The 22,602-nt window shown below is 47.0% G+C and overlaps 1 protein-coding gene across 1 annotated transcript in view; it reads left to right on the top strand.

Annotated features, from left to right (window-relative positions):
- GFRA3 (GDNF family receptor alpha 3) overlaps positions 1-21,200 on the top strand; it is a 141,377-nt gene extending 120,177 nt beyond the window's left edge. The window contains exons 7-8 of the mRNA XM_085618380.1: positions 15,593-15,708; positions 16,874-21,200. Of these exons, the coding sequence (XP_085474506.1) occupies positions 15,593-15,708; positions 16,874-17,026 (269 nt within the window). The 3' untranslated portion in view covers positions 17,027-21,200. The remainder of the gene's footprint in view (positions 1-15,592; positions 15,709-16,873) is intronic.
- Positions 21,201-22,602: the final 1,402 nt, after the last annotated feature.

The following is a 22,602-nucleotide window of genomic DNA, read 5'->3' as shown; positions in this document are numbered from 1 at the left end:
AGTGGGGATAGACCATAATTTCCAGGACTGTATGTCAGAGGTGGCCCATTGGATGGCTAGCAATTGCCTCAGGTTAAACTCGAATAAAACCGTGGTAATGCTGTTTGGGAATAACCCTAGTTTCTGGACCCCGTTATGGTGGCCCCAAGAACTGGGGATCCTTCCCAGCCCGGTAAATAAAGTAAAAAATCTCGGGATGGTGCTGGACGACAAACTCACCATGACATTACAGATTAAGGCTGTAGCTTCCAAAACAGGTTTTATTCTAAGAATGTTGAAAAAGATCCTGTTTTTGCTTCCTTATGAGAGTCGACAACCCCCAGGCTCGATTACTGCAATAGTCTGTATCTGAATATACAGGATAACTTGCTGCACAGATTACAGCTATTGCAGAATGCGGCTGCTAGACTGCTTACTGGTATCCCGAAATTTTCCCCTATATCCAAGGCCATTCGCGACCTACATTGGCTACCTATAAAAAGCAGAATCCAGTTTAAATCTCTGTGTTTGGTATTCAGGGCCTTGAATGGAGAAGGCGCTGAATACCTCACTAAACGACTCTCAAGATATGTGCCTGCCCGGCGTCTTCGTTCTGCTGAAGCTGGTTTTATTACGGCCACAGTCATAAAAAAAGCACGCTGGGGAGGACGTAGTTTTTCCTATGGGGCAGCCAGGCTTTGGAACGAACTGCCTCTCCACCTGAGACGCATGGAGAACCTACTACATTTTAGGAAATCTTTGAAAACCTGGCTTTTTAATAACTAACTTAGCTTAAAATCTCGGAGTTGTGGACAGCGCCAGGACACCTACTTGGTAATCTCGCGCTTTACAAATTACCATAACATAACATAACATAACATAACATATTATTGTACAAAACAAAAAATATTTTGCCGAGGCCTATTCACCAGGAACTGCAGGCAGGGGAGGCTTCTCCATTTAAAGGGAGGAGCGTCGCCCCATAAGCTCCAGAGCTGAAAAATATAATAGTAATACGTTTATGTATTACCATTTCATTTTTCAGCAACCTGTCCTAAACTGTCAGGACGGGCGAGGCCAGTGCTGCTGAGTGGCAGCAGCAGGGAGCTGTGAGCTTTAAAATGCGCATGTCTCTTTGGCGTCTCGGGACGGCCAACCAGACATGAGTGAGCATTCTAAAGTTCTCTAACCCAGCTGTCTTAGCTGGGTTAGAGAAAGCGCAGGTCTCTAGTGCTCTTAGGAGCGCTGAGAGAGCCTGCTCCATCCAATCCTGGTGCTATTCTCATGCTGTGAGAGCAGCGCCAGGATTGGGTAGTGCAGTTTCCTGCTTCTTGAGCTTCCAGAAGACTCCCGAGGAAGGAGGACTCGCGCTGTAAGTTAGTAAGTCTATTCTATTCTATTTATTTATTTATTTTGTGCCCCCTGCCCCACCACCCTCAGTACAAGTCTGTATAAGTCACCCAAAAGAAATATTCAGGGCAGGGGCTACACAGTGAGTTACAGTAACTTGCTATCCAACTGAAGTCTCTTTCCAGGAGGACAGAGACGCCTAGGTTTCTCACTATGTGTGTGCTGTCTCTACCAGACAGAGATTGATAAGGTACAAGCTGTTAAGTAAAATACAATGAAATGAGCGCATTAAAATCCCTGTGAAGCTCCTTCCGTCCCCAGCAGCTCGGGCGTTAATATTTAATGTTCATAAAAGCATCTTTTCCCTAGGATCCTAAGCTAGAAAACAATAGTGTTGAATGTTTACATCTCTCCTTTTTGAGGTTCACACCCGTTGCACACGCCAGATCCATGCTCGTAGACATACAGAGGTGCACATCACACACATTCTTGTCAAAGGCACTAAGACCCCTGGTGACAGGCCCACCGGCGCCCATAAATGCGATCATGGAACACGCGCCGCGATACTAAGGGTTGAGATCCGTGTACTGAGTCTGGACGAGGGCACGGAAACGCGATCACTAGCCAAATGTGCAGTGGCGGCTGATATCTACAGGGAGAGGGGAGGCAGACTCACGCAAAAGCATATAAAAAATAAAAAAAATAAAAAAATTAAACACTTACTGAGTCCTCCGTATCGGACCTCTTTTCTTCATCTGCAACCCCGCCACCAGGAAACGCTCTTGAGCACTTGAGCTGCTCTCGTGCTGGTAGTCAGCATGGAAGCAGCGCCCTAACTGAAGGGAGCAGCCTGACTCCTTACCAGCTACAGCTATAAACCGATACCCAGCCAACCCAGTCTGCACTTGCCGTAGGAGTCATGAAGCACACTTTCCCTGCCCACTCCATCTTAAGAGATCTGTTATGCAGTTTGTAAAATTGTAGACACTCATTGCCATTTTTGAAAAAAATTCTTTATTAGGTTTTATACCAAGATAGACAACGCAATAATAAATATTAAAAAACACGGAGTACATTGTTGAACACTCAGCGTCTGAAGTAAATAAGGTAGGGAAGGTGTAGAGGGGGGGTTAATGCTAGAAAAACAACAGTGCATGCTGTTTGGGCACAAAGCGGGGGTTGAGCATCTGGGTTCATATTACAGTAAGTGCCCCGGGGGCGCAACGGATGTTTGCGCCTGCACTGCACACTCCCGGGACACTTTGGGATTACAGAAGAGGGCGCAGGCGCTTGTGCGTCCCCTTCAGTAATACCGATAGCGTTGGCTCACATTAAAGCTCCAGTGCTACCTTCAGGGGGCGTTCCCTCATTTGTATAGGGGTGTGCCCTATGCAAATGAGGAAATGCCTATGCCTCTGTGCTCACGCCACATGACCGACGCTGGTGCAGAGTCAAAGAAGCTCTTGAGGGACGCACTCACAGTTCGCCACCTAAAAGGTGGTACACTGTGAGTGCACCCCCTGAGAGCAGCCCTCTGGAGGGGGGAAAGGGGACCCTATGGACCCCCAGACATTCGCTTGCAGACAGGTGCAATCACTCACTACCCCCACCTGCAAGGGAATCTCTAATCCCCTTCAAAAGTGCAGGCGGGTTGCCGCCTGCACTGTGGAAAACACGGAGCAGCTACAAACAGCTGCTCTGTGTTTTCACATGAACGCACTGCCCTCAGGGCAGCGTGAGTTCACGAATGCCCTGGGGCAGCGCATTCATCGTAATAGGACAAACTTTTAAAAGGTGCGTCGGCCGCAAATAATGAAAATGCGTAATACGGACCCTGGCATCCCTACCAATATAGGGAGGCAAAGGCAAAATATGGGCCTGGCATACACTCGAAGCAGAGTACATAATGGCAGTGGCGGGAGGAGAACTCCAGAGCCAGTGGTCACCAATCAAACAAGCACTGGTAAAGCCAATAGGTTTTGGCAATTGGAGAGCTATTGGCGTTGTCAATGTCTTTTAGCCATTTTGAATAGCAGCACAGCTGCTGTTCAGCATGGCTGATAGTCATGTAAAAAAGTGTTATGACCCAACCTGCAACGTATTCTGAACTCACATATTTGAAAGCGCTTTCATGCTCAATAATGAAGAAAAATGTTATGGTGAAATAAAATATTTGGGCAAGAGCGGGGTTCTGCTGTTTCCCCATACCATCCACTCATTCCTCGGGAATAGAATCCTTGTTTAGATCTCTGAAAGGATTCCCAGCCTGACGCATGCCCTCCAAGGCGCCTGGCCCCTGCCAAAAAGGTTTCTTTTACACACTTTTCAAGCGACTTTTGGGTCTTATCCAATGTGGAATATGTGGAGCAAAATCTAGCAAGTTCTTTGACCAATGGACCTCCAAACAATGGTCCATCAGCCTCTAGGCCAGCTTCAGAGGTGGCCAAATCATTAAGTTTTTGGTCGAAGCGCATGAGAATAGATCTCCGTCATTCTGCAGAAATAGCGCAGTTGGTGCTTCCCAGCTAGCAAATGGCCCATTGCCCCCAAACCCACTAGGACATCCGGATCCAGAGGGGAGTTGCATTCTTTGGCATGGAAAGCCAATTACAGTATCTTTGTCAATGGGCCAGAAATGTCCAGGAGTTTGTGCTGGGAATTACAGCATGCATGATCTAGGCCCTTCTTATTGTTCAAATCTCTTTATTGTATTTTCACAAAAATAACAACAAGTAGAGCACTGTAACGCTATGCACATGTATTATATTGTCCTGTTATCAAAAGAAAAAGGAAACAATCCCACTCCACATAAACTTTCCTGCCCCCACCCAACCCAATACTGATTTAGTGATATATAGTAGGTTTAATACCACTACCTGCGATTAATTCTCATCTAATTGGAGTCTCAGACTTCCTTATCAAAGCCCTGGCAGAGGTGCGATTGAACATAGTCTGCGACCTCCTGAGGAGGGGTCCAATTTTAAGCTCTGGGGTGTATAATCTCCTTGGGTTCAAAGGTAAGCACTCTAGAGTTTTTAGAGGAAGAACAGAGTCTCTTCTTGGTAGGCCCAGGTTTATCTTCGTCATCGCTGACCTCCGAGTGGGCGGATGCTTAATCTGACTCATGGGGATCAGCGAAAAAGGAGCTGTGTGAGGACTGTCCCTGAGGGTAGGCACTATTATCATGGTTAGAATCCCTTTTACGTCATAATTTCTCAAATGCTTCTGCATGCACCTCAACCTGGGTATTTGCTTTGGCATTCCATATTGTGCAAGAGCGTCATCGCTTCCTGAAGTAGGTATCAAAGGCTGCCAGCCCTGTTTGTGTGCATAGTAGCGTAAATGATGAGTGAAGGGGCCCAAAGCTGAGAGTAGGGCCTTATTGACTGACTACTGCAGTCAAGTGCATCTACCAAAACCAGCTCCAACTGGTCATTATCCTCAGAGAAAACCTCCTCCCACTGTGCCATTTCCTTGATAGTTTGACTGTTTAATCATGGGCGGCTCCTCCGCTATGGCGGAGAAGCATCGCCCCACTGCTTTTTAGCAGTGTGAAGAAGAGAAACATAAAATGATAATAACTTTAAGTTATTTTCATTTTATGCTTCCTGACATGTCCTGCTGCTTTGGGGGCGGGGCTGCTCTGCTCACGGAGCAGGGCAGGGAAGGAGCGGTTTGCCCACTCCTAAGTGTGCAATGACAGTTTGGTCGGCCCTCTCGGGCCACCCAAACCAGTCATGCGCACTTCCCTGTCCTCCATGCAGGCTGCATTACAGCCTGCATGGAGAACATGCCCACCCCTACTGCCCCTGGCTGAGCGCCATGTGACGGCGCTCAGACCAATCACAGTGCTTGGGGAGGGAGCCTGGCTGCCTGCTTCCTGTTCCTGTTATCGGAGACGGGAGAGCAGGAGCAGCAAAGCGGGACCGGCCTCAAGGTACGTTTTTTTTTATTTTTTATTTCGCCCCCTCCCCCGCTTGACACCACCTGCGACCCCCGTTGCCTCTCCTTACTACCCCCATGCCTGCCCCCCACCTGCGCGCCATGCCGGCTGCCACTGTGTGAGTGGGGATCCCAGCCAGGCAATACACAATGTGCTTTAGTTATGAAGTGGAGGGAGCAGCCTGGCTACACTCTAGGCCAAGCCTGCATCAATTTATAAAACCCTGTGCTATTTCAAGCAGTGATGGGAGCAAATATTACTGATCCACACACCGGTTGAAGAAAAACACTGCTAGAAAGGGGCAAACGTGACCCCTAATGCCGTTTAAAACATCACAGGAGAAATACAGGCATGCGCGTTAGGCTCGTGAGGCTCAGGATAGAAGTAGGACTACGCCCGTCTCAAGGACAGACATAGATCGCTCTCTGCTCCCACTCCACACCATAGTTTTGGTGTCGGAAGACAGTCGAAGTTTGAGGAGCGAGCGCGCCACCACGGGCTATTAACAAAAGACCTCCATAAACAAATTTTGGCGGTAATGTCAATGACACCGCTAACACATGGGAAATCATCGCAGTGATCAGTGTGCATGAATAAAACAGGGAAACAGATGTAAAATATTGATATATCACTTTAACATATTCAGAATAAAACAAGTTCATGGAATGTACTTATCTGTCTGCGAAGCAGCAAAGAGTCACAAAATGGAGTCGTCTGTACTTATATGGGTCGCTCGATAGTGATTGAGGCATGTGGTATGTGATGCATATGGGTTACATGGGTAATGTCGTTTTTTGTTTATTTAAATGTGATTGGCTGCTGAAAATTTACAGTAAAAAAAAAGAGAAGCATATTTGGAGCCTCTGGTTCTGACATAATCGCCCTCTAAGGACGTAACATTGTTCTACTTGTTCGTCGAAGAGTTAATTGCAGCTTCTAATGGAATATCTTCCAAACGTATTCCTGTTTTTGTGACTTGTTTTATAAATCGTTTATATGGATTGGTTTATATTATTGTGTCAGACAAGTATTCTAGGTTTTATTTAAAACTGCCTATTCAAAAACGTAATTAAAAAACTGGAACTGAGCACAACCCTACACAAAACTAGGAAGGAGTGGCAAGACGATGTCCCAGAATTGACCGATGATGATTGGGCGGAGGCCATAGCTAGTCCCCGGGGTGCCGTGGTGTCCTCGAGATATCGACTTATACAATTCAAATATGTCCATCGGGTGTACTACACACGTTTACGTCTTCGGAGGATTGGAGTAATCGCATCCCCTCAGTGCCTTCGTTGCGACAGAGAGGAAGGGACATTTTTCCATACAGATTGGAGCTGCACAGCAATCCAGACCTTTTGGCGTAAAGTATCATCCTGCCTTAAGGAGGTGTTGTCCTGGGACCATCCCCATGACCCTAGACTGTTTCTCCTCCACAGCACGGAAGGCATGGGTGGGAATCGATACAAGCAGCACTTACTCTTTCTCGCTCTTACACTTGCCAAACGGGATATTGCACAACTATGGAAGGGTACCTCCCCTCCTACAATAGGGAAATGGCGAAGGGAACTGGACAGGTGCATGGGTGCGCAGATAGCAGTGTTTCTGGCGCGGGGTTGCTCCCAAAAACACAGGAGAATATGGTCCCGCTGGGCTGCGTACAAAGGCATAGATCTTCCCCCTCTTCCCACGCAATCCCCATGCGGGACAATTTCTTTGGGCTGTTATGGGCCATTTTGTATGATATATTGTATGCTACTTTTGAATGTGCATCTGTATCCAAATTTACTTGCCAATGCGGGTGGGGTGGGGAAGTCTGCGTAAAGTTCTGTTTTATCTTTTTGTTATATATATCAACCATACCAGATGTAATTACCATGTTTGGTAACTTGTCAATATCATGCCGGGAATTGGAATATATTGGGCAGTTAGCCCAGTGGTACTGTTCAAACTCAATAAAATATGTTTAAAAAAAAATGGAACTGAGCTAGGAGTATGCAGAATTCAAACAATTTTCTTTTGCAGAATGTGAAATATAAAAAATATTATGCGCAATTCCATGAAATTCTAATCTGGCATTTTGTGCTACCATTTAGTGCAAAATGCATCACTGAATTTGAATTGATGGGATGGCACACTTTCCGCTAAGAAAAAGCACAAAAAACTGTGCTGCAATCAAGAGCCACTTGCATTCTATTTCTTCGAGCAAAATGATTTGCACCTAAGTGACCCCAAAATTAAGAAAAGTAGTATAATGGTGTCATTTCACACAAGAAGGCGTATTCCAGAAATTACACGAAATATACTGACGTTTTCATCATCAAAAAAGGAGTCAGTCCTTGGGGGCGGGCCTGACGTCTTGGGCCCCAACTTCATCTTGACAAACATCCACTCTTAACAGAAATGCTTCAAAAGCTCTCGTACGCACACGCTACATAAAAAAATGATAGGCCTAGTACTGCACCTGAATGTACTTACCTACATGTTATTAATCTTATCTTTGTGGTCCCTCTTAGACCTTTATTTGATTAACATTTCCACTTCCTTACTTCTTCTCTTGTTCCTGCTACTTCTTTGTATGTTTTTCATTCCTATATCAAAGATATCAGTGGACCTCCGCAGAGGGGCTTAACGTAGACACCTGCAGCATCTCCATGTGGGCCCCAGTCCCTCAGAGGACCCCCCCCCCAATCAGCACAAAGCCAATGAACATAGGAAACTCACAGGCTCGTCATCACATTTTGCAGGGAGGCCCATAATTTTGCTTTACGCCGCTTCCTGTGCACAGTTAAATGACATATAAAATGGAATATCCAATCAACATATTAACAAAAACATGTAAACACCATTCGAGGAATTACAACTCCTGTTGCATCCACAAAAACATATTCACCCAAATCAAACTCTGTGTGTGGGACCAATTGAAGGGTCTCAGTAGGTTTCAAAACCCAAGCAGACATCATCAAACAAAGGAAGATTCTCGAATGCCTATTGGTGTTAATTGTTTGAGATTCAGAACTGGATAAAGCGATCAGTTTTTCCCCCTCTACACTGGATGGGCCCTTTAATGGAATACACACAGCACAAGCTCGCACACTGAGTACTCAGTTGGCACAGTCTTCAGACGAAGGAAACCCGTATGGAGATGGTCACCGGCCAAACAAGTGTCTTAAAGTCAATTGAGACCCAGAACAACAGGGGCAATTGAGATCCTCTGACATCCTCTGGAAACAGTCCCACTTCCACAAAGAAGGCATGTTTCAGTACTGCAGTGAAACAAAGAGCCTTACACAAGAGGAATGAAATGTCCTGCCAAATGACAGGAAATGTCGCGTGTCCCTCGACTCGGAAAGCGTTGCGCACAAAACATGAATCCATTAAGGTTCTATTTCATCCAGTTAATGGTGTTGTGAATTGAAATTATTGCAGAGAAATATAATTTGTAAGCTGGGCATCTCTTTTATGTAATTTGTATTTGAAAACTAAATCAGTGCTATAAAATTCTTGAGTGGGCCTTTGAACAACAAGTGACAAGTGGTTGCTTCTCGGGGAGCCCAGGGCCAGCATGTGTGCATCATAGGCAGAAGGAGACAAAACACTTTGCAGCAATGCCGCAAAATTATCTGGGGTCTTCTTACATTGTTGGAGGTATTCCTATATCGCAGTCTACCCTTAGTGAGGTCTCGAAGGATGTCCCATTCAACACACAGTTTCAGCCATGAACTTCCGAGGCTCAGATGTGTCGCTTGAGTCATACGTGCACATGGGCAGAGAACACCACAACAACTACGATTGGGTGTATGTTCCTAAGTGTAGCATTTCATTAAGGTTAACATCAATGTGTGTATGTACAGATATTTGTAGAACGCAAACCGAGCTAAAGAGCAACAAACTTCAGAAACCCAGTGATGTGATTACTTCCAATGAGGCCGAATGTTCGAAGACATTCTTCCTGTTGTATATGAAGGTTGTGTTCTCTAAAGAGGCATTTTTATAGCTCCTTTTTGGGTCGAGCCTGGGAAGCACATGCACTGCTCTCGAGGCATGCTGTATTGAGGTACGGACTTGAAGCTTTGCCTACTCTCCTCCCACATTTTTCATTGCCTTGTGTCATTGTCCACTGAAAACTGTGGCTCTTTATTGGTCTAAAGGCTTAGAAGTCCCTCCTTAGAACCGCCTTGTCTCATTTTGTAACTTCCCATGGTGACACCCCCTGTTACATGTGTTGTTACTCAGCAGGCTTTAGTTACAGCCTCCAAGCACTATTTTCTCAAATAGCTTTGTCCTGCCTGCTGTTGCAGGCACGACGAACTCTCTCCTAAAGCTTTTTGTTCATTTTTATAACATGCATTTGTAATGCAATAGGTCTCGCATTTGCGACAGTTTAAGCTATTGGCATTGTAAATGACAATGCCTTTTATTTATCTGTTTTAAAAACAACACATAGATAAAATGCATTGTCATTTACAATGACAATAGCTCAAACTCTCGTAAATGCGAGACCTATTGCATTGCAAATGCTTGTTAGGTCTGGCATTAGCCAGAACCTTTGATTTTACTAAAATTATATATAAAATATACAAACTTTTTGTGGCTTTCAGCCAGCCCTCTTCATCCTCATTGGTCTGTTGTGGCAGTCACATTTCTTCGGCCAACGATGGCATAGAGCATGTGGCAATGGTTCATCCTACTTCAGCCATTGGCTGACTTCACTGTGAGTGATGGCTTTCAGCTCTTTCACAAGAAGCACATCCACACACAAAGAAGATCCCTTAAGTGCCAGGGGGCTGCTATGATTATGTGAGTTTTTTTAGACCAAAAAGTATTTCTGCTATTTTTAAATATTGGGGATGGCCTGGTAGCTCCCCCAGCAATATAGTTTTACAAAAAACATGACAAAACAAAACAAGCATTAACAAATTCGAAAGGCTGGTAATCAATGCCCACCATCTTGGGCTTGCCAATTCTTGTTTTTGGATTGCTCCCTGGTAGGAGCAGTTCTGAGCTTGGGGAGGATGTTTTTTCAGATACTGAGTGCATAGATCACACAGGTTTGTCTACTGGGCTTTTCTCGTATAAATGTCTGTCTTTAGTCTGGCAATGCACTGGCTCCTACTTTGACGTTATCCGCTGGAGATGGTTATTGTGTCTGCTAGGCCTGCTGCAGTGCCGTTTTTGGTGGCCTTGTGTGTAATGCAACTAATATTCAAGATGATGCAGGCTTCAAGAGGAAGCCAAAATTCTACCTTCAGTGTTGGGATGAGGAGGTTAAACTTCTTTAGACCTTTGATGAGACATGCTGCAGTGTGTAGTACAAGGCTGGACTGGCCATTGCGGGCACTGGGCGTTTCCCCAGTGGGCCGCCAGGGTGGTGGGGGGCCTTTTCTGTTACCGGGGGTCGGCAATATCGGCCCCCTGTAACAAAATTGGCCAACACCGTCCCTTGCAAACAGCTGAGTTGCACCACCCACCTCCCAATGGAGGGGAGGGGGGGGGGAGGGGGGGTCTGTCCGAGCAGTTTGACAGGGCTGGATTCGGTGCCCAGTCCGGCCCTCGTGTAGTATACCTTTCGGGGACGACAGTTTAGTGCCGGTGTGGCCGTTACACAATAGACAGAACAGAAGGTTGTCACAGTTTTAAGATCAATTTATTTCCTAGCTTAGCACTATTAGATGCCAACATATAAGCTCAAACAGCTTTCACAATGCCCCAACCCTGCTCTAACTTAGGAAAGAGTTGAAGACACACATCGCTGTGCAGTATCAGTACACAAACTAGCTACCCTTGCTATCATATGTTGACTGTTTCTTTGCCTTTAACACTGTACAGTGCTAAAATTCATATCTGCTCTACAAATACTGCATACATCCATACATATATGCTCCTGAACCACGATTTGGCAATTAATAACGTAAATTCTACATTTTGGTTGTAACAGAACCCAAAAGATTCGAGCTCACCAGCTGCTCTTTCTACCTCAGCACTGGCATAAGGCATTCGATACTACTTGTACTTGGAACTACCACATTCACACAACAGTCCAATTCTACTCCCATTCTTAGATACCGAAGAGGAAAAAAAAAGTCATAGTCTGAAAGTGACAGACAGCCTCATTAGATTTAATGTTAGCACTAGAGATCACATATTCGATTCAGTAAGCCCCAATAAAGATACCACACCAGGTCATGTCTAAAAAACAGTATCTTATTGTCCCAAATCCTGAAATTGCTACCTGTACACACAGTGCAGACATTTAACAGGCTTCCTGTATCCTTTAAACATAAAACTGAGAGCAAAGATAGTTCCTTGCAAAAAGCACACTACGAAGCTTGCACATTTTCTTTTCTTGAACATCATTTCAAAAGATGTGATTTTCACATCAGCAGCACGCCACGCTGCTCTAACTGAGTACCTGAGGTGTCAATGTGAAAAATAAAGAAAGCCATTGTTTCCAAAAGAATGCCGTAGCTAACCTGTCTGTAGTTTGACTACATATCCCAAAGTTCAAAATAGGGAGGGTGTAGTATAGTTGATTAGGGGGTGCCTATGTCAAATTTTCAGGATATTTCGAGGCCGGGTACAATTTTCATTAGACTGGCTAAAGCACACAAATTTCAGTTTATTTTCCATTTTACGGCTGCGTTAATTTGCAAAAATGTCAGCTGGTTTCAGCAGAAATCCTCAGAGGAAGTGTAACAAGCATTGGCATAGTCAATAGGTCTCGCCTTTGGGACCTTATAAGGGTTTAGCCATGCAACAGTTGCATAACTAAATACTTATAAGGTCCCAAAAGCGAGACCTATTGGCTATGTCAAGCGGCCGTGAAAGTGATCGCGATCGAACATCAAAGCGGCCGTGCGGCTGCGAAAGTGAAAGTAATCGCGGCGCCCGCGCACATGCACTGTAGCTCTAGGCTGGCCTGGTAGCACTTTTTGGAGCCCTCTCAATAAGTCTCGCCAGACCAGCGCATGCGCTGGGTCAGGCGAGACCTAAAAATGAGGTCTTCTGTGACTGAAATATTTTCTGTTGGAACCATTGTCTTTCCAGTATATTGCATTACTGTTTTAGGCTACGTTACGTACGCCCTCGCATTCAGTTCTCACGAGTAAATTATCTTTTATAACGCTTTTTATTGCATTTTTAGCACACCAAAATAACATTGAAAAGACAGGTCAACTAGATACATAATTAGGTCCTGTTATCACCCACCCACAAAACCCCAATCGATCAACTCAGTTAAATCAGTCTATGTTTTCATGAAAGTGGATGTAATTACGGTTGTGTAAAGGTTCATAATCACTAAGAGAGTATTTCTCGTGCATTATGTATCACTCAAATGAAAATGAGTCGACCACGTACCCCAAATATTCCTGTGCTTATTTGGACAACCTCTGGCAACATATATAGGCCCCTTTAGCTCCGTTGTACACCACTCCGCCAGGCAGCGGGTGAAGCTGCGGCTTCGGCTATCCAGTCACCAGCAACATCCCTTTTAACCAGTAGGTACCCATGCCCACTGGGCACTAATACACCTACATTTGCGTAATTTCATATCATTTTCTCAAAAAATCACATGTATTTTGTGAAAATATTTAGTCCTTCTTCATTCAATCAACAATTTGGAGTTTATATAGCGCGCTACTCACCCGTGAGGGTCTCAAGGCGTGGGGGGGGGGGGGAGCGGCTCCGGATCAGTTGAATAGCCAGGTCTTGAGGTCCTTCCTGAATGTGCGCAGGGTCGGGGAGCATCTGATGTTCAGAGGGAGCTCGTTCCAGCTCCTGGCTGCAATGTAGGAGAAAGCTCTCCCACCAGTTCTGTTTCTGAGGATGCGGGGACCTCTGCCAGGGTGAGGTCGGCAGAGCGGAGGTTCCTCCTGGGTACGTGGAAGGATACTCTCTTGTTGAGGTATTTGCGTCCGATGTTGTTGAGGGATTTGTAGGCGTGGGTGAGGAGTTTGAAGGTGACCCTTTTCACGACAGGGAGTCATTGGAGGGCTCGTAGGTGTTGGATCATGTGTTCGTTACGTGGTGTCCCGAGGACGAGTCTGGCTGCGGCGTTCTGGATGGTTTGGAGTTTGTGTAGAAGAGTTCTGTTGATTCCGGCGTAAAGGGCGTTGCCGTAATCCAATCTGCTGGTTATGAGTGCGTGGGTGACGGTCCTTCTGCACTTGGGGGGATCCATTTGAAGGTCTTACAGAGGATGCGCAGGCAGTTGAAACTGGTGGAAGCGACTGTGTTGATCTTGCGGGTCATGGAGTGGGAGGAGTCAAGGATGATGCCGAGGTTCCGAGCGTGGTCTGTAGGGGTGGGAGGGGTCCCGAGGGCGGGGAGCCACCAGGTGTTGTCCCAGGCGGAGGTGCAAGGTCCGAGGATGAGGACCTCGGTCTTCTCTGAGTTGAGCTTCAGGCAGCTGTCTTTCATCCATGCTGCCACATTTTCCATTCCTTCCTGGAAGCAGAGTCTGGTGTCTTCGGGGTTCTTCGTGAGTGAGAGGATGAGCTGGGTGTGGTCAGTGTAGGATACGATGCTGAGTCCATGCTGTCTGACGATGGCGGCGAGGGGGCCATGTAGATGTTAAGGAGCGTTCATTCATTCATTTATTCATTCAGACATGCACTGTTTCCCTCAGTTATTATGACAGGAGGGCAGTTGTGTGATTGTAGTTGTCTTTCTCTTTTTCCCTCTTGTCCCATCTTTACTGGTGCTTCTTGTTCTCTGGCCTGAGCTGCAGTACTTGTTCCCCTAAACTCAAACATTCCTTTCTCTCCTCGTACTTTGATTGGACGCATAGAGCCATGCACCTACATGTCTTGTGCCGCAGCATAAGCCCATACTTAAAGTGGGAAACGTGGGACTTTCAAGTCTCACCATGCCAAGTTAGGACTTGCTCAAGATATCACAAATGACAGGGAGTCATTTGACACCTATGTGGATAGTTTCTTCTAATATGGAAATCTTCATCGTTACACACCGAAGTAAATTTATGTGTATAATTTTGCAATTTATTGAAAAAAAACACAATGCTGATGTGTGCTGTCTGTAAACCTACACCCGACATTCCAGCTCCCTTCTTAGGCCCTCATTAGGATTTGTACCGGTAACTCCAGGAGTGGAGAAAATATGTTCCGTGACAAGCTTGACCCTGGGGGTCCACTAAGAATTGAAGAATTAGCGTAAAAAAAGGTCCTTCGCAGTCTGATTCCCTCAGTAAGTCTTTGTTTTCCCTGTGCTTGCACACAGAAATGTCAGCTGTTTTTAGCAGCCGTAATCCATGGAAAGTAAAGGGATCAGTGTTGTTTCCACAGATCTCATAATTCCAATATATCTGGTAGTTGCTGTTACCGGCATAATTAGAATTAAGGGACCAATTGTAACAAAGGCCTTAGAAGTACAGGGTGGATCCTCCATTGTTGCCAGTTATCCAGCTGAGTCCCTTCCAGAAGGGTCTGCAGAACAGTAGTTCATGTCTCTGCTGCTCAATTCTTTCAACAGGATTTTTTTGCCAAAGTGTCTTTTTCTCTTTTGGGTTGCTTGATGTGCCCATATTGCCTGAGCTGCGGCCTGCTAACTCCATCATCAAGCTCCACAACCTGTACCCCAGTTTGTGGGGCTCAGGGGACCAGCCCTCTCGGCTTCAGGAGAACGTCAGAGTTCATAAGTTAATCAGTCTCACCTCTGTTTGGCTATCTGAAATGGTCTTCAGCAGGTGGCCTCAGCCTTGCTGTTCAAACTGAAAGGAACACCTTCGGGAATGGGATCATGCTCATGGCGGAGCTGCAGTGGAAGCCGATGCCAGGCTTGGGCTGAGAGAGCCAATCAGATGGCCACATTGTTAATACTGGTGCTTCTCCATGCCAGATTCTCAATGCACTGACAGTTTGTGAACGATGCTTACGACAGTCCGTTACTCTTGCTCAATGATGTACCAGAAGCAAATTTCAAATGATCCTCGAAATCCCAAGAGTAAATCGAAGACCCCAAACCTGGTCTTTTCACACTTAACTACAAGACTATGGAACCCTTTGCCTGAGGATCTCAGAATGTGTCTCAACATGGACTCCTTCGGGGGAAACACGAAAACCCACTTACTCAGATTATATCTATTAGACTAACTCAACAATCTCCACCCTGCTAACTTTACTGTTCCTCCTTACTGTTGGTGTTTACTGAGTGGCTTGGTCCGTGTTTAACAGGTACCGCCATCAATAAATAGATTAATATATACTTTACGGTGTTATGTACAAGCCTTTCCATGCGCTGTTGGCCAGTTTAGCCTTATGAAAATACCTCTTACAATAAGGATTTAACTTCTCGTTGTAGAGACGGCAATTCGAGCTCAGATGGGATTGAACCCGGTACTGCCTCAGGCCCTCTCAACCTCCGGCACCTTCCAGAGGGATGGTAGTGAGGCCTCCTTGACGTCTGAAATGCAGCAGGTAATATGTCGCTCTTAAAATCTCTGCAGGTTATACCCACTAAACAAAAGAGGAAGGAGGGCCTGGTGCAGGAAGGAGGTACGAAACCATAGTGGTTGTAAGGGGTTGTTGGCAGGATTGATGGCAGGAACAGATGAAAGTTTTCTGGGTTCTAGATGGACTTCTTCAGTGGTTTGCAAGAATAAGGGGCATGTCAAGAATGGCAGGAGTGGCTAGCAGGGTTGTGGGTGGTTAGCAGGACAGCTATAAAAAATGTTAGTGATTGCAGTAGCAGGCTGATGGGGTGGGGGGACAGAACAAAGGCTGATTTTGTTTCAAGGACGGTTAAAAAGGGAACAGCTGGAAAAAGCGATTAAAGGCATTTGGCAGGTGAGTGGTAAGGCTGGGGTTGTTCACAGGATTCAGGGGGGCTTATTTATGAGCCTGTTGCAACACTTTTGCGCCGCAGTTGCATCACTGTGCGCAACGCAGCAGCGGTGTAAACAATGCACCACATTGCACCATATTTACAAAGTGACGCATCTAGGCAGATGCGTCACTTTGTAAACCCCTGCGCCACATTATACCTGCGTCAGGGATAATGTATGCAGGATGCGCGTTATCCCGCAAGAAAGCCTCGTAGTAGTGGCGCAGTGAAATCTAGCTGATTTCACTGCGTTAAAACCTTACACCAGCCTCATTGCAGGCGTGAGGGTGACGCAGTGCAATGTGTGTAGGCCTCCTCCATGCATTGCTGGAGTTGCGTCATGCTTATGACACAATTCCAGCAATGCGTGAGTTTTGCGTCAACAGATATGTCAGAATTCCTGATGCATCTGTCATTCCTTGCGACATGGAGCACCGTACAGTAAATACGGCGCATCCATGTGTCACAAGGAGGGCGCAGTGAAAGTATTGCTGTGCTGTTTTACTGCAGCGATACGATACGTTTCATAAATGATGCCTAGGGTGCCCATGAGGCTTTTGGTTACTGGTTGTGTTGACTTACAGAACTACTGGGTCGGAAGGAGAGTGTATCAAGAGTAAGATTGAACTGCGAATAATTGCCAGTTACAGAATTGCAGGCAGCCTGCAGGGTAAAGGGTGGGTGGTCAACCTGTTGTGTCTCTTGCATTCTGTTTGTACTGACCACTGTCTGACCGGATGTTGTTTCTACTTTCTGCAGGTGGTGGAGGTGGACACTGGTAAATTTGCTGAACGTCATGAAATCACCACATGGGGCTCCGGAGCCCCTTCTAATAACACGTCAGCAGGCTCCCTCATGCCCTCTCTGCCGCTGACACTGCTTCTAGGCTTGCTGCAGGCCACTCAGCTCTGATGCTGCCGGGCCCCCTATCTGCTACTGGCTGACATTTCCTGAACAGGGTGCAACCTCGAGTAGACACGGCACAGTAGGCAAAGATCTGGACATTTAACAAGCCTGCAGAAGACACCCGGCTTCAGCAGAGACTACTACCAGGCCCAAGACTGGCACTCTTGTCCCAGAGCCTCTTCACCCAGAGCTGCCCAGCACTCATCGCCAAATCTCAAGGCTGGGCAGGTTTTGCAATCGCGTCTGCAGACGGTTTCCAGTACTCACTCCTGCTTCACTCCAGTGAGATGGACCCGCTCTCAGCACCCAGTCCTAGCACCCACCCTCATTGCGCTGGACCAGAAGCCTCCCCGGAGAGCCCAACAGCACGTCCACTTATTCTACAGATGGTAACAGAAGCAGCTCTTCTTCACTGCCTGTTCCGCACTCACTGCTTCGTCTATGGGCTGGGTCAGCACTTATCCCGGCTTAGTTAAGCTGGACCAGCAGTTGCCCCGTACTTCCACGGGCTGGGCCAGCCTTTGCCCCGTACTTCCACAGGCTGGGCCAGCGGTTGCCCCATGCTTCCATGGGCTGGACCAGCACTTGTCTCCATTGCAAAGAGCTGTACCAGACAGTGGCCCTGCTTTAGGGAGCTGGACAAGACCTTGGCGTCGCTTTGCAGAGCCTATCACCCCTTGGCACCACTTTACACAACTGGACCAACCCTTGCCACTATTTTATGGAGGGTGGTAAACACTGTAAGAAATGTCCCTGGAAGGAAGGGTGCAGCAGTGGTCTGATGTTTGATGAGGGTGGACTCGTTGTGCACGGCATCTCCCAGAAACAAACTCAAAGACCAGTTCAGCGGCACAGGACTTTCTAGGGAGTGGCACACAGCGCTTTCCTTGTATATGTAAACAAACCCTCCCGAGGATGTTCACACCAGTGCCCACGTGGATATGCATATAGACCCATGGATGTGCGAACAGACTCTCTCATGAATGTGCACATCAAACCTTTACCAAAACAAGATGTGCACACAGACCATTCATTCTGCATAGGAACTGCTAATGGCATGTATATAATATCCCAATCAGCATAAGGTCTCCTTGCAAGTTCCCGCACACCTTCCCTTAGACATGCAAACCACCTCTCCTGACACAGCACCCACTAGGGAGGAGTGGTGTGGAGTTTAATGCTCTCCTGGTGTGCATTAGGGTCCATTTCTTCCAGGAATTAGCCATAAGACCTAGCTTCCTTGGGGGCAGCTTTGAGTCTGGCACAGCCATGCTTGGAGCTCACTGGACCATGGTGTACATGCAATCAACCAGGCATGAAGCTACCGGGCCTGGCTTTGTTTCAAGGAAGTGGCGCTTGCCCGGAAGTTCTTAACAGGAAGAAACCCAGCCCACCCCAGGGCAATGGGGTCATGTACCAGACCAGCGAGGCAGTCATCGACGATTCCTTCCGTCTTTCTTGTGCACTTATCGAGCAGCGGAGGCCCAGCTGAAGGAACAGAGGCTCATTCTACTCTTGGACAATACCATATTGAGCATTATACTGGATGGTATGCCCCAAGAGGGCCCCGGCGGGGCTACAGTAGGCGCAAATTAGCACTTAGAGAGTGGGGCTGTAAATACAACAATATTACAGATTATATCACGTGGCTAAGCATTAACTGAATGGCAGAGGGAAAATGTACAATGCCCCCCATTTCCGGCCTCGCGCCCTGCCTCTGCAGCCCCAGCATGCTTCCTTTCCTCTGGACTGCACACACTCTGGCGGGGCGGGCGCTTCTCTGCAGGCCTTGCACACAGTACTCCCCCTCCACACACACACAATTTCTTTCCCCTCCCTCTCTCTCCACCCCTCTCCCGCACTTAAATAATGCAGATTGAGTTCTAGCTATATCTACTCTGCGCATATGATCTTGGTCTGCAGCCCCTACACATAGTAGTATGGCAACTACAGCTAGGTATCTGTCTCTCTGCAGCCCTTGCATTCACAGTCGTGCCTCCCCGCTGCCCGGCCCACCGTCTATCTCTTTCTCAGCTCCCACAACCGATCTGTTTATCTCTGCAGTTCCTTCAGCCGCTGCACCGTATGCTGCTCTACAGTTCCTGCAGACACAGTCCACCCTCCTGGGACAGTCGAGTCGCTGTACATAGAGCTGTGGCTCTCTCCAGCACCTCACATGGCAGCCAGAGTGCAGTACCCTCTCCAGAGCACCAGTACTATGACTGGAACACTTGCTTAGGGTCGGTTCTCGAGTAATCTTTTATCTTCCGGGATGAAGGGCATAACGTATGACTGACTCTTCAACCATATGGGGTAAGGAGAACCCCCGTGCAGGCTCCTCCACTCAGCCGAAGACCTTTGCACTCTGTGGAGTGGCCCATGTGAAATGCACTTTTGAAGACTCCTCTTTACATTATGCAGGTTACACCACCATTTAGAATGACACTGGTAGGCGCTAATTAGAGGTAGCAATTGCCACCTGGGCGTGCCCCTTGGTACCCCTGATACTTCCCTTGCTACCTATGGGGTCGTGAAGGTAGCAGTAGGACTAGAGAGGAAACAGAGCTTTAGGTGCCCTGTTTACTTTCCATAGGTTCCACTCCTGGCCCTTCCTCCAAATGTTCCCTACCAATCAGAGGCTTTTGACGGACTAAAGCCTGGAGTTGGGATAAACCATGTGACGTCATCAAGGGATAGAGGGTGTGTGATATCACGTCCCCTCACATTTAGGCGCATCCGCATCCATGTTCACACTACCACTCTGGAGGTATTTAAAGCCCTACTGTGCAATGCTCAGATTCTCAGAGAGCGTCCTGCCCATATGTGGGAACCCCCCGTTACCATCTCCATCACTGGCCTCTGATGCCCCGACTACCACAACTCTCAATATGGTGTATATCAATATTGCCTTTTAAGTGTGTTCTCTTTCCCTTTATTGCACCCAAGGTATCCAGTTAATTAAGCATTATAGCCCGCTGCCGAGGGCAATAACAGTTGTTCAAGGCCCGCCCCAAACAGTTGTGAGCACCAGCCACAGGCGAGAGTCTATAATGGGGATGAGGGCCTTTATTAGCTGTTATAGCCTGATGCAGAAGAGTTAAAAAGCTTTAAAAACATTCTGATAACTGAAAGCAGAATGTTTAAATTAAACAGGAAGTAGCCGAAAGATAAACATTGGAATATCGAAGCAGAAATCTTTTACCAGCCATTTTTTGGCCCTGAGCCGCTTCCTCGTCTTCAACAGATCTCCCAACATTCCAATGTTCTACTGAATTGAAGAGACTCCTACACATTCATATATTCAAGCTTGCATTCTCCATGTAGGTATATAGACACATTTTCTCTCACAGCATGTATACATACCTAGGGGAAACATCCTTTACCCCGCATTCGTTACTCCGCATGCCATTACCCCGCAAAATCTTTAAAAATGCAGGGCTTTACACCGCAAACTATTACGACTTCCCCAAAGTAACGCCCCCGTGGAGTTAGAATAGTGAATTGCATTATAATGGGGAATGCTTTGTAATGGATTGCGTTGTAAAGCCCTGCGTTGTAAAAGAGTTTGCGGTGTAAAAACTGCCGGGTAATGGCATGCGGAGTAAAAGTATGCATGGTAAAGTGTCCTATTCCATATCTAGATGCTCACGTACACACTAAACACACAGAATACTTTGTGCATTGGACACTGAAACACACATTGCCTTACACAATCTGTACGCAAACTTCCACACAAGGTACGTGCACCGTTTGAATGTAGGAACACTTGTTTGTACACATAGAACTCACACTGTCAGTTACATAAAACATCCACACATTCTCAAACCACAGTCCCACATACAAGAAGGACACATACACTGCCTCTAAATACTAACACTGGCAGACCCAGATCGCCATACATTTAGACTGTTACTCTACCGATCTAATGATGAATTTCTCTGGTCATCTTAGCACAAGCCAGATTTCTGCCATTGACTTGGTCCAGACTACTGACAGGTTTTTGCCAGCCACATTGTAACTTGCCTGCTTGTCCTGTGATGAGGGAGGCCACTTGTCTTATTTAGAAGACTTTGGAGGATATTTACAAACATTTTGTGTGGTGACTTGTATGATGAAAAGCGATGCAAAAATAGCATCTGTTTACTTACCATTAAAAAAGTCTACTGGTGCAGCACAAAAATGTTTATCGTTGGACTAGAGCCCATGCAACCCTTAGTACATCAAGGCCCTTGTGTTTCCTTTAACTGTCCCTCCATTGGTTTTACACACCATCTTCCATGCAAAGGGAGTTCTTGCATATTGTTCATCAAAGTACACTGTAGATCATCAACATAAAGGTCCTCTGGTCCTGTCAACAGCCAATCATTCCCCGGATGACAGGAGCAGAAATCCACCAGAAGGGGGGAGAGACAAAGAATACACATAATAGCAACAACAGATTTCTCAATTGTGCTAGGAAGATGGACACAGCTGTTACATTCAAGACAGTCCACATGTACAGGCAGAAATACAGATAACTTTGGGGCTCATTAGGATGTTGTGACGTTCGCCACCGCCGAGCCAGCGGTAGCGACCGCCACGACATCATAACGAGTGAAACCCCCTGCCATATTACAATGGCGAGGGGTTTCACGGCGGACGCAAAGTGTGTCCGCTGCTTTTCCGCCGGTCGGCAATCGTTACGATTGCTGGCTGGGCGAACTGGGGCACTAATACGGTGGTGGTCTCTACCAGGCACCGTCATCCATATTAGCATTGGTTTACACAAAGGCCTTTCCATGGCGGCGATGCCACCATGGAAAGCCTGGCAGGAATTGCTTTGGGGGCCCATTGCGGGCCCCTGGGGGTGTCTGTAACGCCCTGAACGTCTCAGGATCGTTTAACAGACACGACAATGAGGACGCAACCACTTGTGAAGGGTTAGTTCTTTTAATGAAGGCAAATAAAATACAAAGAACAAACAAAAGTTATAGTCACTGGAATCCTCCAGGCTAAGTACGTTACCAGCCCACAGCACGGATGGCCCTAACCGTCCTCTGCATATACGCCGATCCCGGCGTATGCCAACAGAGGGCAGAAATGAAATGGCCGACAATGCCAATCGGTAGGCTGTGAGGGGCACGAAGAGTGTTGGGGAGAATCGAGGAGTCAGGGAAACACCCAGCCGGGGTCTCTACCTGAAGGGAGCAGCCGCTCAACCTCTTCCTCAGACTGCACCGGGACGCGGAGTCACCTCCTGGTGATGCGTCACCGATACCCCAATCACAAGCAAGAAGACTGAACCGAGAGCAGCCGCTCGATCGATCCTGTGGACTTCCGAGTCTGTAACGCGGCAAACACCTCCTGGTGTGCGTTACAGCTGGCAGTCCCTGTGTCTCTGGTCGGGCTGGGAGTTACGACTCCAACCAGCAAAAGCGCCACTGCGCTTGGACTCAGCCGAGTCAAAAAGCGAAGCTCAATGGTTGACCGGTAGAGCTTCCGGGTCCTTCACAGGTGACGATGGGGCAAGACACGGCCCAGGGAGTAACGACTCGACCTACCTCCGTTCTTGCCTTACTGGAGCACCACTCCGGAACACTGCT

Source organism: Triturus cristatus, chromosome 7 (assembly GCF_964204655.1).
Source record: "Triturus cristatus chromosome 7, aTriCri1.1, whole genome shotgun sequence".
Lineage (NCBI taxonomy): Eukaryota > Metazoa > Chordata > Amphibia > Caudata > Salamandridae > Triturus > Triturus cristatus.
The sequence above is the reverse complement of the archived record's forward strand: the minus strand, read 5'-3'. Positions and strand labels throughout refer to the sequence as shown.